This window comes from Rhea americana, unplaced genomic scaffold (genome assembly GCF_003343005.1).
Source record: "Rhea americana isolate MKP2758 unplaced genomic scaffold, rheAme1 scaffold_286, whole genome shotgun sequence".
Taxonomy (NCBI): Eukaryota; Metazoa; Chordata; class Aves; order Rheiformes; family Rheidae; genus Rhea; species Rhea americana.
Genome location: NW_028186408.1, coordinates 743,815 through 761,869, shown reverse-complemented (window position 1 = coordinate 761,869; position 18,055 = coordinate 743,815). Strand labels below are relative to the sequence as shown.

Genomic DNA, 18,055 nt, shown 5'->3' with positions numbered 1-18,055 from the left:
GAGGCGGTGGGCTCGAGGTCCCCGCCGCGCGGAGGGGCGCCTGGGAAGGGGCGGGGCTTCCCTCTCACCTAGGGCGCGGAGGGCGCTGCCAGCGCGCGGCGGCCTGGCTGCGGCTCGCGGAGGCGCGTGTCCGCGGCGGCCGCGCCCCAGCGCGCTCGGGGTCGGGCTGCGGGGGGGCGGTGCTCTGGAGGAGGGCGCGGCGAGCGCCGAGCGCCGAGCTGTTAATGGCTGGGGCTGGTGCGAGGCGCGCGCTGCCAAGCGCGGAGCTATCGATGGGGGCGGGCCCGGCCTGGCCCGGGTCGCGCCGCGCCGCGCCGCCTCACGGGTGCGGCGGGACTGCGGGCTGCCGCTCCGTCCCCGCCTCCCCCGCCCTCCTCCGCTGGCGTGTTGTGGTGCTTGTCCGTGTTACTGAGCGTGCCGGGAAGAGGACCCCCCTTGGTAACATAACCAATTTTTAAATTGAATTTTAAAGTGAGTTTTTAAACACGCAGTTTCCTGTTGAGACCTGTTATCCTTTGCTTTTGAAAACAAAGTGGTCTTGGTTCAATTATGAGCAGAGAATCAGGCAGCTGTGGATATAGGTAGAAAACAAGTTACAGTTGCCTTCCTGTTTAGCATGCAAAGCACAGGCTGAATTTATTCATTTTGAAAACTGAGAAGAGGTTTTATCAAGCTGGAAAAGCWGCTTTGATCAGATATTCTCCCAGCAGTGCAGTCAGGTAAATTATAAGCTGTTATGTTTTTCTTAAAGATATGATTGATTATTACCTTTTCTCTCTAAGTTAAGGGGCTACAGTAACCTCTGGRCCTTAAAAACCTGAATGTTCATTTTTAAATGTTATGATTTTCATTTTAAAACTTGAAAAATCCTTAATTTATAGGGATTGGAATTTAAAGGAGCAGTATATGCAAAGAAGGAAGGTACTTAAAGAACAAAAAGAGAAAAACAAGTAACTAGCTTACACTTAAACTGCTGTTGTTATATATAAAAAAACATTTCTTGCCTCTTTCAACCTCAGCGAGAAGGTTTTAACTACACATGGAAGAGRCCTGCCAAGATATGCTCAATGTACTCAGTCCTGAGCTGGCAAAGTATTCTACAGACACATTAGGGGGCAGGTTTAGCTCGGTTGGTTAGAGCGTGGTGCTGCTAATGCCAAGGTTGTGGGTTCAATCCCTGTATAGGGCAATGCTGAGGGTTGGACTTAGATGATCTCCAGAGGTCCCTTCCAACCTTACCATTCCATGATTCTGTGATCGCATCAAAGCTCCTGTGGTTTCTCACTGGGTAGCCCTATATTTGGAATTGGGGCTTCAATTAATAAACATCTCTCACTACTGTTGTCCTTTTCTCTCTCTCTTTTTTTTTCTTCTGATGCCTACTTTATGATCTCTGTTATTGTGTTCATGCCTTAAATAAGCACCTTTTCTTGGAAGTGTATGAGTCTTGAATCCAAGCGAGGTTATACACCTGTACAGTAAGGAGTGGTTATCTGGATTGCTTTTAGGACTAAAAATTTAAATCTTGCCTAAATAAACAGAGAAGACCCTGGAATAGTCATTGTGGAATAGCAGTTATTCTGCAGTAGCTCCTATGTAGACTCTTTACTCTTCGTGAGAGTGTTATAGGCAGGCACCCATATCAACGCAAGCAAATTTGGAGTAGCTACGGCACTGTGAATTTCTGGTCTCCTAGCTTCGTGTTAGTTTCTGAGTGTAGTGCTTATGTTGACAAATCCTGGGATGATGAGCTGTTGAGTGACGGTATTTGCTTGTTCCTGTAATACAAAGGAAGAGGTGGGGGAAAGGTGACTGCCACTAGATGGCACAAGCAGCACGTTTAAGAACCGCCGAGGACCTGCGAGAAAGCCCCTTCAGGGGATTTCGCAGCACCTGGGGTTGCTTAGCCGTTTGCTTTAAAGGTTATTCCCTTGCAGCATGCGAGATAGTCCTCTCTGCCTCGCTGTGAGGCTCTGATGACCCTGGCAACTTGGTCCTCTCCTATGCTGTCATTCAGAAGTGGTAAGCATCAGGTATAAGGGAGAGGGAGACTACTAAGCTGCAATACCTTTTCTTAAAGTCTGCCTTTTGCCATAGCTTCAGTAGCTGTCCATTTTCAGGTGGATAGTTTTAAAGGTAAATATAATGATTAAAATCTTAAAATAGTGGCTTGCTGTTGGATGCTAACAGTATAGTGAGAAGGACTGCCTATGGTGAGTTGTGGTAAGCATGCTTATGTGCTGGAATGTGCTCTAGAAACCAAAGACTTCACTGAATCTTTAGTTAATTGTGTTCTTTTGTGTGTTCTGCCTTTGACTATAGACTACAACAGAGCATCTCACCAAACAAGTATTTCTGAAATATAGGTAAAAATTCATGTGCTAGTCACTCTTGAACAAAGAAATTTCATTCAGCATTTTGAAAGAAAAATGCTGTGGTTTGCATATTCCTGTATATAAATGGTCTTTAGCAGTTCCTCTGGAGCTCACTCACTGTTAAGTGATTGCACCTGTTTACTGTGGTTTGGATCTTTTTGACACTGTTAGACTGATAATTATGGAAGTAATGAATGATATAAAGTCAGCATGAGAGATGTAGTTGTGGTGTGTCAAATAGTGGTTTTTTTTTGTTCCCACGGGCAAATTTGGGCTTATCTATCCTTACTGAAGTGGTGGGGAATAATCTAGGTTTGTGCTAGTGTAAATGAGAATAGACTTTGGCTGCTTGTCACTCATTCAGACACGCTTTCCCACCCAGAGAATGTTCACAGACCGAAAAATCTAAGTCAGTCTAAAGCAATCCAGTTCACGCTGCTTGCAAAATTAACTTGTGTTCATCCAGCTAGATGCAATGGAAAGAGATGATGCGAAACAGCAATCTAAAAGGTATTTGGGGACCAATTAATCTTTGCAGAAGTGCTTGCTACTGATGCTACTGATAGGGACTGAATTTGAATCAGTGATAGTTTGCCATTGTGAATCAAAGTAAAAGAGCAACTACACAAAAATGGAATGTGTTCCAAAGGCCTGCTTGAGTGGCAAACTCAGACATGCTTATTGCCCCATTTCTGCCATTGGGATATGAACACTTGGCCTGCAAAACCCCCTTTTCCATGTATAACTCCTCCTTCTCTTCTACAGGAATAGTATGAAAGGATCCTGTTTGTGGTGTTAGCTGACCTGCTTTCATTCAAGGATCTCAAAGCTCTTTGCAAACATTCGGTTAACAAAGTTGTATGGTATCTCATGAGATGTTTTATGCCTCTAACAGTGAAGTTTAGGGCCTGGTCTGGTGCTAACTTGGTCATTGCTACTGATGTCCAGGATGAGATATTTTATTGAGGATACAATTAAGAGGAGGAGGACAGCTCTACATGGCATGATGTCATGGTTCTGTCAGAAGGGTATCCAAGTTAGGTTCTCCTGTATTCTTTACCTTCCTGTAAAATCTTCAGTAGCATTTGGAATGATAAATAGTAGAGTCTGATCACAGCAGGAGAGGTAAATGCAGACTAGAAGTAGTTCTTGAAAATGCGTGTCTGCCTTTCAAGGAATGCAGTGGAACATTTTTGCACAAAATGGCTTACTCATTGAAAAAAGTTTAAAATATCTGAAAAGTAACTCTGTTGAATTTATTACGCCTTTTTGATGGGAGCAAAGATTGGAAAAATCACAGTGTTTTTCCTCACTGTTTTCTAAACTAAACAAATATTTGGTCTAAATGGATTCTGTGTTCTTGAAATTGGCCTAAATTTCATAGTAAAATTTTAAAATGTAGTTTTAAACCTTCATATAGGTTGTACAAAATGTTTCTAAAGTTTCCAGCAACCTAAAATGATCTTTGATTTTAATTTATCTGAGAATTTTTTTTTTTTTTTTTTTTGAGGGTTTTTTTTTTTTGTTTGCTTTAGGTAGATCTGGAACATTTTCTGTACTTTTAATTTTGCTCAGAGAACTAAAAAATTTGCATATCTCTATTCATAACTACCTTTTAGTGAAAACTCATATACTGAATATACTCAAGCTGCCTGTGGTAGACATCTTGCTACAAAGAAAACTTATTAAATTAGTCTGCATAGGGAGGATAAGAGAAACTATGTCTCCATGCCAAATCTGTGGTTTTTCTGTGTTTGCAGACTCATCAATCAAAACTGACAGCATGATGACTTGTAAGAGCTGAAGCTGGCAACCTGTCGAGCCTTATTTCTATGATTTGCCTGTTAACTGCTTCAGTGCTGTTGTAGTGCTGAGGTTCTGTGGAGTGAAATCAAGCTGTCTCACAGGCCAGCCATCAACACAAGTTTGTCTCTTCTCATTTAACACAGCTCATGAATCTGGCATGTTTATCCTGACTGCTACTGATACTATGGAATGGCACCACTTTTAAATAGAATAAAGAGGGGAGAGAGGAATATTCAGAATTCCTCTCAATGATTATATATTAGTGTTCTAATTGTAGGATCCATAGTGCCACGATGTCTAGATTATGCTCTGGACTCATTTCAGACTTCAAATGCATCCATATTTGTGTGCTATCATCTCTAGTAGCCTCTCTTGTTTTCTGTGTCCCCTACAAATAGTACAGCAACCAATTCCCATCTTGAAGGCAGTATATCTAAAATCAATCAGCAGAATGCCCTCTGGATACTGCCTTGCTGTTTAACAGAAGGAAAAGGCTGCTTGGCAGTAAATGATTTGTGGGTCTTTTGCAGGGCTATTATTGCTGTCATTTTCAACACAACCTGCTTGTTCAACGAGCTTGTTCTAATGATATGCTTGCTCTTTGTCCTGACTGCTTTAGCTTTGCGAATCTTTCATAAAGTCTCATTATATTTTTCATTTTTCTTTTTCTCTTTCCTCTTCTCTTCTTTCAATAGCATCTTTAGGCACATTACACATCAGTACTGGCTTCAGAATCAAGAGGGAACTGATGTTGGAAGCATATACCTCTGTGTGAAAAAACAGCAGATTCCAGGCAGCCCCTTCAAAGCAGATCAATTTCTCTTGTTTCCCCAGTCATAACCTCACATTTCCCTATAGCTATCAGCTCTTAAAGTGTCCACACTAAATCATAACTTGTATTCAGTTGGGACATACAACCATTATAGAGAGAAGATCAGAATAGCTTGCTTGGATATGGTAGATTGGATACTGGTTTACATCCGATCCATCTTGCAGGAATATTTTCCTATTTTATTAAGTCCATATTTTCCCTCTTTCGAATCCACTTCAACATGAGGAAGTCGTACTTTGTCTTGGTTGTGAGTAAAAGAGGAAGATGTCTCTTGAGTGGCTAAAGATCGCCAGTGTCAGCGTGTCTGTGAGATACTGCTTTCTTGTCTGGATCCCTAGGTGTCACTTCAGACAAAAATGATTGAAATAAACTCAAGAGCGGTCTCTGCCTTTTGGCTACTATCAGTGAATTTGACTAATATCTTCCATGTCCCATCTCTGTCAGGAGCCTATATGTTCCTCCAGCATGGCAATATAATCTGTGGTCTTGTGTGTGTGTGTTTTAAATCTGCTTTGCCCTTCTTCAGCCTATGCTCCCTCATCTCATGTAAACAGACCAAGTGAATCGGCAGGTAGCTGATGAATGTCCTTTTCTTCATTTCTTTTTTAGGACTTTTAGGCTGTAGTTGTTTCATCAAGGAAAACAAAACACAAACATTTCACACAGCTCAAAGTAATCTCAAGGCAGGTAGATAAATTTCTCAAGGAATCTCCCACTTTGTTGTTAACAGAGGTCTCTGCTGGAGGTTAGGTTTAGCTCAGTTGGTCAGAGCGCGGTGCTAATAATGCCAAGGTCATGGATTTGATCCCTGTATGGGCCACTCGCTTGAGGGTTGGACTAGATGACCTCCAGAGGTCCCTTCCAACCTTAACGATTCTATGAAACTGAATTCTTCTTCGTTATCCTGCAAGTGTGGAGAATTCACTGTGCTCTTGATGGGAGGGAAGTGAGACTTCTGCACTCCAGTACATCTCTGATTTTCTAAAAACAGAAGGATTTCCCTCTGTGCATCTTGTCTCCGTTTAGGCTAGACCTTATCCAGGCTTACTCCTTCTGCTATGCTTCTCCACTTAACAACTGTCTGTTTAAAAGCAGTTATTCATTGCAGAGTCCTGACTGATGCTTTAGAAGTGTGGCTGGCTGTTTAATGGTAACTGAGCGAGTCTCTAGGCAAGCAGAGACTCTATTTCACCTTTGGTGATGATCTTGTTTTCAAACTTTCTCCAACTGATGAATCATTAATAATAAGGGAGATTGTTGGGGCCATCTGTCCCTTGGAAACCCTCAGGACATGCTAATTTTGAATTAGCAAGGAGTCCAAGGGTGGTAAGTTGTCTCGGGGGAGGAGGGAGGCAGAGAACACTAATGATGAGAGGGGTTGAAAATAACTTTAGGAAATGTTAATCATACAACTTGTTCACATTGGCTTCCCCCTCACATTGAAAACAAAGCTCACTTTGAGGGTGTTTGTAGAAGTTACACTTCAGGAATCAAACTTTATTTTATGTCTCAGTAACTGGTAACATGCCAGAAATGTGAAACTTAAGTGGAGAAAACAAAGAACTCATCTATGTAGGGTTATTTTAATCCCAGTTAGAGCTGAAAATAAGAATTTGTCTCACTGTATCAGATCTATGGACAGATCTGTTCCTCTGCTTCCCAGCTGGGTGTAAGTGCCAGGAAATATTCTTACCTTCCTGAAAATTTGAATCTAGTGATTAACATTATTCTTTCCTAAGTTGCTTTTGTAGCTGTATCCTCAAGTCTTTTCAGTGAACCATTTAGCATAATGAAAAATAACCATGCAGGTGCCAGACCCCAGGGTCAAAGAGAACTGCAAGCAGCCATAATTAGACAAGTATCTGTGGAAGGGTTAACAGCATCCTCCTTCTGCCTCCTAGGATTCCTGTCGGGGCTGACAGGGCTGCTGCTTTCCTGCCTTCTTGGTGGTAATGGTTCTTTATCTTGCCTGCAGGTCCAGGGACCATGCGATTCAGTGATATATTCTCAAAGGCAAGCCTGAGGACTGAAGTATGATGTTAGAAATTAATATGCAATGTCATAGAATCATGGAATGGTAAGGTTGGAAGGGACCTCTGGAGGTAATCTAGTCCAACCCTCAGTGTAGCCCATAGGGGGAYTGAACCCATAACCTTCTCATTAGCAGTACCATGCCCCATAACCTTCGCATTAGCATTACCATGCTCTAACCGACAGAAAATATGAGGACTTTCAAGGATGTGAAGATGTATTCTATGTAGTTGGATCTGAATGAATGTGAGTTTTTTTCTGATGAGACTTGAAAAAACACATCCGTCTGCTATGGTTGATTATAAGCACAGGACAGGAGTTTCTCATGATTCTGATCATATATTTTCCATTTTTATGGTGCCCTCCCCTTTATTCCCCAGGCACCTCAGTAGCAGGCTTGGTGGTTCCTTTGCTGTTATAGACATGGGAAATATGATGCAGCAAGTGTACTCCGTGCAGTTGTGTTTCAAATCTCAATCTCTCTGAGATTCTGGAATTTTCAAACCCATGTCATTGACTGAAGCTCATGGCCTTTGGTTCAAGTCACAATTTCTRAACTATCCTACTTTCTGTCCAATGATATGTCAGGCCAGCATCAGGATCAGCACACATGCCTCTCTGAATGGGTATGTGACTTACCCTTCTTTGAAAAGGCTACTGGCAAAGGGAACTTTGAAGGAGATCTTTCCCATTGGGTCCCACGCCTGCCCTAGAATCCTCCCTAGGTGCATTTCTCTCAGCTTCCAGAAACCTCTTACTGGCATAATGAACTTTTGTTGAAAGTAATTGAAATGGGTTGGTATTGGTCTGAGCTCTCACAGGATCTGCTTACATTGTGCCTCTTTCAGTAAGCAAGTGCTTTTTCAGCAGCTCCAAACTGAGGCAAATTAAAAAAAAAAAAAGGCATGATAATGGCATGTGGTAAATATGATTTCCTATAAAATGCTGTCAGCTCAGACTTGGATTTTGGGAGGTGGGTGGACAGGGGGAGCCACCCAAGACCAATAGAAGCAATTTCTCAAGCATTATAGTGATGCCTTTTTTTGAACAGATGACTAGCCCCTGACAAAACTTGTCAGCTCAGTAAATACTGGAGCACTGAGACTCTAAAACAAGAGTTGATGAATAAATTAAAGACTTGCATACAAACAGCTGTGATCTTCTCTCAGCAGGGCTGGTGAAAGCTAGCACACTCTTTCCCTTTTAATAAGTGATTGATTTACTGATAATACAGTGTGTCTGAGATTTGCTCAGGAGCGTAGATCTTACAATCTGCAACCTGTTATCTTGAACCAGCCATTCATAATTGCACATTAATAACTTTAACAGATGGGGAGTTTCCCGATGGCCCCACACTCAGAGTAGTGAGAACCATAATTTTGAGCTTTCATGCTTCTCTCCCTTCCCTGCCCTTGCTTTCTTGTAGCAGTATCCCTGTCTTGCAGGAACTTGTATGCATTTTTGCTATCACTCATATTTACCCACTTAGGAAAAAACTTGAATAAAAAAGTTACTTTGGACATTTAATGGTGATGGTCTTGTGTAGTACAATAAGGGTTCCCTGAGGTTTAAAAAGCATTGTTTATTAGCAGGAAATGGTATCTGAAATGGTATTCTTTTGAGAAATCATTTTTCCCTTGTAAAATGAAAACTGCTCATTTAAAAAGGCATCATATACAGCAACAGAAAAGATACTGAAGAAATTTGAAGTGTACAGAATGTTCCCAGCTATCACCTCTGAGAATTTATTCAACAGTTGTTAATTAGAAAACCCCTGTCATTTGGAGAGCTCTGCTGGTTGTCAYGTATATGAAATACTGCAGATTATCTCCAAAGTTACAAATTGCTTCATTGATCCTGTTGTGTGTTGATCAGCCTAGGAGTGTCTAACATCTAACAAGTAAAACTTGCTGAGATAGTTTTGCCATATGGCTCAGTTACTTTGGAGAAAAATAAATAATCAACTTCTATAGCTTAGGAAGTGGTCTGGAGCAGGGAGGGGGGAAACAATAACTTTTAAAGGGAACATTCAAGAGTGTCTTGATACCAGGAAAGATGTGATTGAAAAAATACTCACTTGGCTTTAGAAAAACAACATTCTAGCCTAATACTGATGTAGCATAACATACTGACATGCTGTAACCACTTTGAATGTATAAGAAGGGAGATGAATAATTCAATGTGCTCAATAACTCTGCAGTAATTGCAAAAATCAGTAAATCTGGTGTTTAGACTTGTGAATAGGGAATCGGATTTGTAGTTTTTGTTTTTCACTCTCCTGCTGGTGCAGTGTGTGAAATAGGTACTTCATGTAATGATAACATCCTTTTAAAACAGTAGAAACCTTGAACAAAGCACAAAAAATACTTCTGTATTTTCAACCTGTACCATGACCACTCTAAGCCCACACAGAAGTATTTTAATTTCATATAAATTGCTGTTTATACAGTTTTAAGGGTATTCGTCTATGTGTGTGCAAACATAATAATCGGATCCAGTTAAGCTAAGTTACAGCAAAGCTATTTAGCAAGCGTACAGTGCAAAGACTCTCTGATGAATTATTTTGTTATTCTTCAGTAACAGGTATGTAACTGTGTTGCACAAGATTATGGAATTCAGAAGGTTTAAGATGCATAGATTAATCAACCTTTCTTCCCCTATGTAAGGCTAGTCTTCCTCAAACCACTTTTTACTAGGATCAGCCTCAAACAATTAAAGGCCCCTTTGAGCTGTGTGACAAGGTTGCTGTGGGTTTGGTCCAGATGCATGTTTTATACAAGCAGATTTAAAAAGAGAGTATCTCTGTGCAAATCACCCTTCCACTTCAGTAACAAAACAGATTTATATATTGTGCTGACCACTGGCATGCAGGAAGCTTTTGCAGTGGAAAATATCCTGTGATGATGTATTTAATTTTATTTACCTTTGTGTGGTTTTATGTTTTTCACTCTATTACATTATGTTTGCACAACCAATAAGGACACCAGGCGTTGACTATTGATGTTTATTGAATCCTTCATATCAAATGAACACTTTCGAGAATCTGACCACAGAAAGGAAAAGCATTTGTTTGAGAGGAAATAGATCAGAAATCCTCATCAGAAGAAAAGGATGTCTGCTTGTTGCAATTTTAAACACCTAAGAAGACAACAGCATGATTTCGAGTAGAATGACTGAAATGTACGTGCACCAGGATGGGGTTCTAGTACGGGATGTATGCAGTTGGGTTCCCAACTTGAGGTTTAGCTGTTCTGGGATTCGTTAACCCTTTGTGCTGTGCAGCTTCTTAAGTGAAATGTGTTTTTGTGGCAGTTCCAACTCAAAAGTATGAAGCCAATTGTGTGACCTGTTCAGGTTGGACAGTCTCTRTCTCTATTTAGTGCTTGTTATCTGGACACCGACTGTAGTGCACAGGGGTATATGTCTCGTTAATGTACCATTTGGAAGTGAAAACCTATTGAGTTTCATTTTGAAATCACTGACGTATGTCATTTTTCTTCCCGCCTCCTATTCATTGACTAGTTTCACGAATATGAGAGGAGACCATATAATTATTCTGCTTTAGTAGCATCTGAACAAATATTAAAGAGTCTATTTCAGCACTTTGGGAACAGAACCTCGGACACACATAGTGTGATCATCTTGAGGTCTGGTCCGATAAGTGACTGAGCACTCCTAACTTCCCAAACCAGAGGAGAAGAGCCTCAGCACTTGCCTGGCCCATTCAGATAGGACCTTCGGTTCCTCTACTTTAAATGCGTGACAAAGCCATTAACATCAATGGGAACACTCATACTTAAAGGTAGGTGGAGCAGGGCGGGAATAGGGAGCTGAAAGGGGGTGAACAGAATTTTTTTAGTGCTCGGCAGTTCACCACATGCGTACAATTACTTTCTCATTCCTCTGCTTTACTCTCCCATGCTAATCTCCCTCCTAGGTGCTGATGTTTTTCTTCTACCCTGCCTATGTTGACATTTTCTACTAAACCAAGCAATAAGCTGCCTTCATTACAGCTGAAGGACTTCTGAAAGTTGCAGGGGGCTGCATAATCTGGGCTTTTAGAATCCCTGTACCTTTTTCCAGGGTGCTGGCGTTTCTCCACGTGCTGGTCCCTTAGGTCTTGCTCGTCATTCCAGCCTCTACTGCCAGGATGCTGTAGCTTGTATGTCAGATACCTTTTGCCTGGATGCTGTCTTTTGGATAACTCATTCAAGTAGGTTAGCTGTGCATTAGCAAAGTCTGCATACTGGTCCCACAGTGACCTTCTGCCAGGATGCTGTCGCTTTTTCAGCTCCAGGTAACTGTCAAGGTTTTGTTCTTCCTCTCTTTTCCCTGGATCCTGTTTCTTCTGAATGTCTCCGTAAGACAAATCTTCCTCATCCTCTCTCTTCCCAGGATGCTGTCTCTTCCCCAGATCAATTAGATATCTCTTTCCAGGATGTTGTCTTTTGGAAAGCGATTCTGGCAGAGGGGTGTCTGATTCTGCCCGAGGAAAAGAGTAGTATTAATGAACCCACATATTCCTCACTAAGGAAGTTGAAATGTGAATTTGAGGAGTTCTGTGGTGGAGGATCATATTCTTTTGCTCATCACATGCATTTAATTGCACAATAACTATATAGTCTTTAGTATGGTCACTCTGGATATGGAAACAGCTGTGGAAACGGTTCTGGCACATTCATAGCAAGGATGGATTGATATATTAGGAACTAACAGCAAAAAAAGGGGGAAGAAATCCAGTGACAAAGCTTAATGTGGTCAACATGACCAACTCAGCATTCGTATGAAGGAGGAGGAAGGCTATTTCTACAGGCACATTGGGGCCATTTGTTTTTTCTACTCTGAAATTGAGGCTCTGTGTTCCTCGGTGGTGGCAGGCCCCTTTGCACTGCTTCTGACAGTCCCCCAGTCTGATTTGCCCCCACTGCTGTGACTGGTGGGGGTAGGACGTATGCAAGCAGACCGGAGGGACTGACACCAGAGCGGTTTCAACATCCCAAGCCGTGGCAAATCCCACCCCTGCTACGGTGTAAAAGCCAATGGGATGAGGTAGTAGGTGAATGGGAGCACTCCCGCGTAACAGTAGGGACAGGATCCACAACTAGGAAATGTCTTTCGTGTATCCTTAGAGCTTTCCTAGGGAAGTGCTTTCCAAACAGGTTTTCTGCAATAGGCTTCTACCTTCTCTCTATGCAGCAGCTGCTCAGTTATGCTACAGCAGTTCCCAAGCTGGGAGGTCTGAGAAAAAAGTCCTTTTTGAGAATTCTCTGTGAATGTGTTACAACAGACTTTGTATCCTCCCCCTTCCCTTAGTTACAATAATAAATACATACATCAGAACCTAGGAACTAACTGCTTTAGATCTAATGATCCTCAGCCAAGTACTATTGCCAGCATCATCAGAAGGATGTCCCCAGTGTTACATATACCTTTATCGATCTTTTCTTCCTCAAATTTCTTGAGGACAGACTGAAGGATGAGGCTTTCTGTCTTCTGCGGGTTGTCATCCAAGGGACTCCGTTCTGTGTTGTCACTTCCCTCTGGAAGAGGCTGCCTCCAGTTGAGGCAGACACCGTGTAAGGTCAGGCAGAGGAGCAGCAGTGGCAGCTGGATGGATGGCATTGTGGGGCAGGAGTTCCTGCAACTTCCATGGGAGAGAGGAGGACAGGGGAGGTGGGTGGAGCAAAACAAATCCAGTATGAATAGCAATATTTCCAGATACTGAAAAAGAAACATGGCACTGGCTATAGAGATCGAGGTCTCTTAGGAAGGTCTCTCCTGATTTCTGTTACAGTCCTCTCAATTTATTTCATGTTCTTCAAAGAATCTGTAAATTCTTCATAACTGAAACCAACACTTACTCATTTTTTTCTGGCAGAATAAGTATTAACATTTTCAACATCTAACTTCATGATGTACAGATAATTCTAAGAGCCAGTTATTTTTGCCAGAGGCAAAAATAATTCCCCTCTTGAACTCTGTATAACCATTGCTACACATAAGGTTCACACACACATGCCTTTACAAGCCATCCTCACTAGGTGGTTCTCTTTTAAGGATTTATATTAAAATGATAACGGGATTTGCAACACTTTTGTTCTGCCTTCAATTAACTTTAATAGGCTATTAATTTTTAATTAGATATATATACCAATTTGAAGAAGCTCTGTGTTTGTGTGTATGTGTGTATTTGCCTATATAATAAGACAGCAATGCTCTGTTGGTCAGGAAGACTTCCTGCATTTAGAAAGCACCTCAAGTTTCTTTTCAGAGAAAAATTGTAATAACCATACCCTCTTTTACCATTTACCCAGGTAACAGGTAGTTTTCAGTTTCTTCCATCTAGCAGTGGAATTTCTAAGTTACTTACTGTTTTATCTTCCAGTAAATGGAGTTTACTTCAGCAGAATGGAATACAGCCATTTAGCTTAATTAGATCTCCAACATGTAAAAGAAATGTATTTTGTTATAAAGTTCTGCCAACTTTTGAAATAGAGAATGAGTTTATTACCTCTCTTACTGGCAGATTTCTGTCACCTCTGAAAAAGTCCTTGGAAAACAACTCTAAGAATATCATGCAGGCTATTTGACTCAGAGCAATCTTTAAAAAGAAAGTTAGAGTAGTCAGCCAAAAAGGAAATGTTTTGGTAAATTACCTGGTTTGTAGTTTCAGGTTTTTGCTTGATGCTTCTGCCAAGAGATTGTTCAGTCCTTTAAAGCTGTTTGCATATCTGAGCTTAAAAGTCGCCCTTTCTTTGCTACAGACAAATGCAGTATGCAATAGAATTGTTGCTAAGTTCTCTTTGGATGGCTTGTGTCTCCGTACTTATACTCTGCTGCCTCTGGATCCTTTATGCAAATTGCTGTGAGGTAATTTAGGTGATGAGTTGCTTTGTGTGTGTGGCTTGCTTTTTTTTCTTTTTCTTTCTTTCTTTCTTTTTTTTTTCTATTGATGTCAGAGATCTGAGTTTTGAATGCACTTTAAAACTCTGGTAGTTATTTGCTGACCTCCTTGTATTCATGCTGGACTCCCAGAGACTGCTGTTTTTCCATTCTCTAAAGAAATCATGTTGAATTTTATGTAACACACAGCATAGAGAAAAGGAGAGATTTTCTACTTAAAATAAGAAGCTCGTGTATCTTCTGTTAAGCAAGCACTGTGGAGTAAAGGCAAAGGGATAGGTAATTTATCAAACTAAGGAAGAAAAACAATGAAGAAAACTGTAAAGGATTGAATTTAAAAAGATTTAGTCTGTGATTTCTCTTTCTGAATGATACTAACCAATTTTGGCTTACAATTCCATGTTTTCTTGGCATAGACTTCTATGAAAAATGTACTAAAATACAGGATGCATAGCGTTAGATATTAAAAAGTTAGGTTGTTGCTATGAGCCTTGTAACTGGAAATAAGACCCCCTTTTTCTATCTCTCCATCTATTTAAGATATTGTTCCATACAGTGCTACTCAGAACAGATCATGCAGGGTGTATGGATACAGGGCTAGTGATTGTTTGATTAGCTTAATGATCCTGATTACAATAGAGAGGGCTAAAACCGAAGTAAAGATTGCTTGCAGTAATAAAGTGATGCAGGATTCAGCTTGCTTCTTTTATTGTTACTACATGGAGGATTTCAACCAAATGAAGTCAACATTTTTTTGCTTTCCCTCTTACTAGAATATTGTCACACAGACTCGCCTGTGTATGCCCTTCTCCTCACTGTCATTCAAGTTAAAATTTGTCTTCAGCAGTAAGTAGTGACAGAAACCAACCACCTGTCAGCATGGCTTGATAATACTTTCCTTGTACTCACCACAACACTGGTGTGTGTACCTGCTCTCTTCAGTGCTGTGTCACAGCCTGAGCCAGAAAGCATTTTGGAGATGCATGTAAAAGCACCACACTTAAAAATGGATCATTTATGCTATAGGTCATGTGGATCCTCGTGTGGCCTGCAAGACTGCATCTACTGCTACTCAGTTAGTTGTGAACTGGCTTTTCTGCTGGATTTGGGAGCAGATCCACGCAGGGCATTTTCTATGGTGCACATCTTCATAGTGTGGTCTTTCCTTTGCTTGGCCCTGGTCTTGTAGCTCAGTTGTGCCATTTCTGTTAGCTTTGGGCAATCAGAGCTGGCCTTGGGTGAAGAAGGGCAGCATTTTACGTCTCAATAGATGATGGAAATTAAAAAGGGGTGAAGTCAGTTGTTGTCTGTCAAAGTGATTTATTACCTGTTAGAATTTAACAGAAAATGGTCATCTTACAGAACTTTTTCTTTTTATACTCCTATTCAACTTTATATGATGAATCAGAAAATCCACTGAAAAAAGCTTGTTTTCAGTACTTTAAGAGAGAAAAGTTGGCTTCTTTAAAGTGTCTTCAGTGGAACCCAGTCTCTCCTCAGTGTTCTTCCATGAGAGAGTGATCATCTCTTGAATTTTATCTTAATACTTAATATCATAAATTATACAAGTAAGTTATATAATATGTATATAAATTTTATGTATTTTAACATTTATTACCCTGATATAACTTGAGACTAGTCATGAACATCAATGCTCTTATTCCAGACTTGCACCAGGGTTAGAAGTTGGGGCTTACTGCATTTGTAACATTTTTTTTTTTAATGTATATATTGAAAATAGAATATGTTTTCCTTTTTGTTGGGATTTCTAAGGGCATGATTTGAGACATCATGCAGCCTACGTGCGAACACACATATGGCTTAATAAAGATACTGTCTTTGCCAATCCTTAGCAGGCAACAGAACTAAAGATCTTCAAGGAACAACAGAAATCTTACTATAGCTGGCCAGTAAAGAATGACTGGGCAACTAGTAACAGTCCCTCATCCAAAGCGAGGATCCTGGTAAAGATAGCTCCTATCTTTAGGTGTTTTTAGTTTTAAGGAATACATTATGGCTTTTCAGGAATCTAAAGAATGCTGGAAAGTGTTTTAAGTGTTTTCATTAGTGTCAGAGTTGCTTATTTAACAGAGCAGTAGTTCTCTGTGGCTTTGCCCCAGTTTTGCCCTAACAAAAGGCCTAATCCAGAGTCCACTGAAATCAGTCTTACTTATCTTTTGATTTTAATTCGTGTTAGCTTTAGAAATCATCTACATATTGATTTGAAATCATCTACATATTGATTTGCAAATATTAATAGAAAAAATGGCTCTTGAGAAAGATGAGAAAAACAGCTGAAATTCTTTCACATATACAAAATCATATAAGCCAATTAATATCAAATTCTTAGCTTTTTCTTGAATTAAAAATAGCCTCCCATATGAATGCATTTTATCTTAGCATTTAGTGAATTAATCAGATTTCCATTGCGGTACAGCAGTTGACATATTGAATTTTTTGGCTGTCTAGAAATGATAGGATAGTTGAGACTTAGCTTTGGAGCTTTGTAAGACAGCAGCTTAGTAAATCTTCATTTGCCACATATCTCCTGTGTGAAAATTCTCCTGATGTCTAATTATAAGCTGGAAATAATTCTTAGCACTGGACGGAGAACGACATCTGAAATTAATCTGGACAGCATAGGAGGCCTGCATGTATAGCAAYCACTTAGAAAGAGCAGGAGCTGCTCCCCGTAGAAGCCTCTCACTGAGTCTCTTAAACCACATGCTGCAATAGTCCAATGCATGAGACATTGAGGTCCGCTGCACTCAAGAGCCAGTCTGCCACCTAACCCTAGGTCTGAAAGAATCTCCACCTATCGTAAACCAAACTGTGGCCACTAAGTTTCTCTATACAAACTAACAGGGCTCGTTTGCCATTAAACTATTTCTTGAATCGTCAAATACTGGTGACACAGGTTTGTAAACTGCTACTGTGCCAGTCACAGTGATCCCTATAGTGAATTACACCAGCTGCCTAGCATTTCCTGGACAAGGTAACTACTTAAGGTCTCTTGTGGTACCATACCAGAGTTTAAAAAGTGATATAACTGGGCTATAAATTAAAGTGGGCATTGATGAAAGGGCAAGTGTATTTATTTGCACTTTTAAACATGTCTTCAGAAAATGTCTTTACAAGAACAGTGAAGTTGATAAGAATTCTGTTGCTGGCTCCTTACAAGGCCTTCTTGATAAGCCACTGAGGCCAAGCATGCCTTCTAAATTAAAAAAAAAAAAAAAGGATATTTCCATCATGTGTTTGAAGGCTTCAGTAATTCTGAATGGTTTCTTAATCTCACTTATTACATTTTTTCCTTCAGTTCATCACATTTCTCTATTGTTTTATCCTTTTATATCATATTCTTTTTAACATAAAAGATTTGGAATGTTTTAAGCATTGTGGCTAGCATCTGTCATAGAGAGTTTACTCTTCCTTCCTCTTCCCCAAGGCAAGAAGTATGTAAAGTGAGTTGGTGTGTTTTGGCAGGACTTCTATGTGAAGAAACAAGGTCAAAGAAATTTGTCTTGCTCATGGAGCACAAGGTGGGATTTATGCAGATCCTTATTTTCCAGGGGAGATTATCCACTAACCTTGGGCCAACATTTTAATGCCGTTTGGAAGTTTTCTTACCTGCACAGATCCTCAGGCAACCAGGAGCAATTAGGAAGTTCTAAAGTCTCCAGGTCCAAGCAGTCGTCTTAATGCATATGTTCTGGGCACTAGTTCTTCAACAGCCTTATTAGGAAGCTGATTTCAAAACGCAGTGTTGTTTGGGGCTTTTTTTTTTTTTTCCCCAGCTAGAACGTGTTTACAAAACTTTTTCAAAAAGCATTTTTCCAACAGAATTTTTTTTCAGTGGTACATCCTCCAGTCAGCTCTTGCACATGGGGTGTTCTTATTAAACTGTCAGCTTCAGCCTTCTAAATCACAAACAGAAGCAAAGATTTGCAAGATGAGCAATACCTTCACTCTCATGACCTGTGGTCAATTGTGATGATTGTTTGACGTACTAATATGTCCTTCCCAGATGCAACTGGTGTCACTCTCTTGTTAAACTGTCCAACTTTCATCTGTTCAGTTTAGAATGCGCATATCAGAGACACATGAG

At 40.5% G+C, this 18,055-nt stretch overlaps 2 protein-coding genes and 1 long non-coding RNA gene across 3 annotated transcripts in view; 1 reads left to right on the top strand and 2 right to left on the bottom strand.

Moving 5' to 3' along the window:
• The window catches only part of RBSN (rabenosyn, RAB effector), a 15,406-nt gene extending 15,308 nt beyond the window's left edge, over window positions 1–98 (bottom strand). The window contains exon 1 of the mRNA XM_085308890.1: window positions 69–98. The gene's annotated coding sequence lies outside the window, so the exon portion shown is untranslated. The remainder of the gene's footprint in view (window positions 1–68) is intronic.
• A 211-nt stretch (window positions 99–309) lies between these two features.
• Window positions 310–18,055, top strand: part of LOC146593658 (uncharacterized) — a 68,202-nt gene continuing 50,456 nt past the window's right edge. Inside the window, exon 1 of the long non-coding RNA XR_014896343.1 lies at window positions 310–438. This is a non-coding gene — a long non-coding RNA (uncharacterized LOC146593658). The remainder of the gene's footprint in view (window positions 439–18,055) is intronic.
• TRH (thyrotropin releasing hormone) lies at window positions 10,940–12,666 on the bottom strand. The gene is made up of 2 exons (XM_085308908.1): window positions 12,474–12,666; window positions 10,940–11,526 (listed from the first exon to the last, which is right to left on the bottom strand). Exons 1-2 carry the CDS (start codon window positions 12,664–12,666, stop codon window positions 10,940–10,942), a joined length of 780 nt encoding a protein of 259 aa, XP_085165034.1.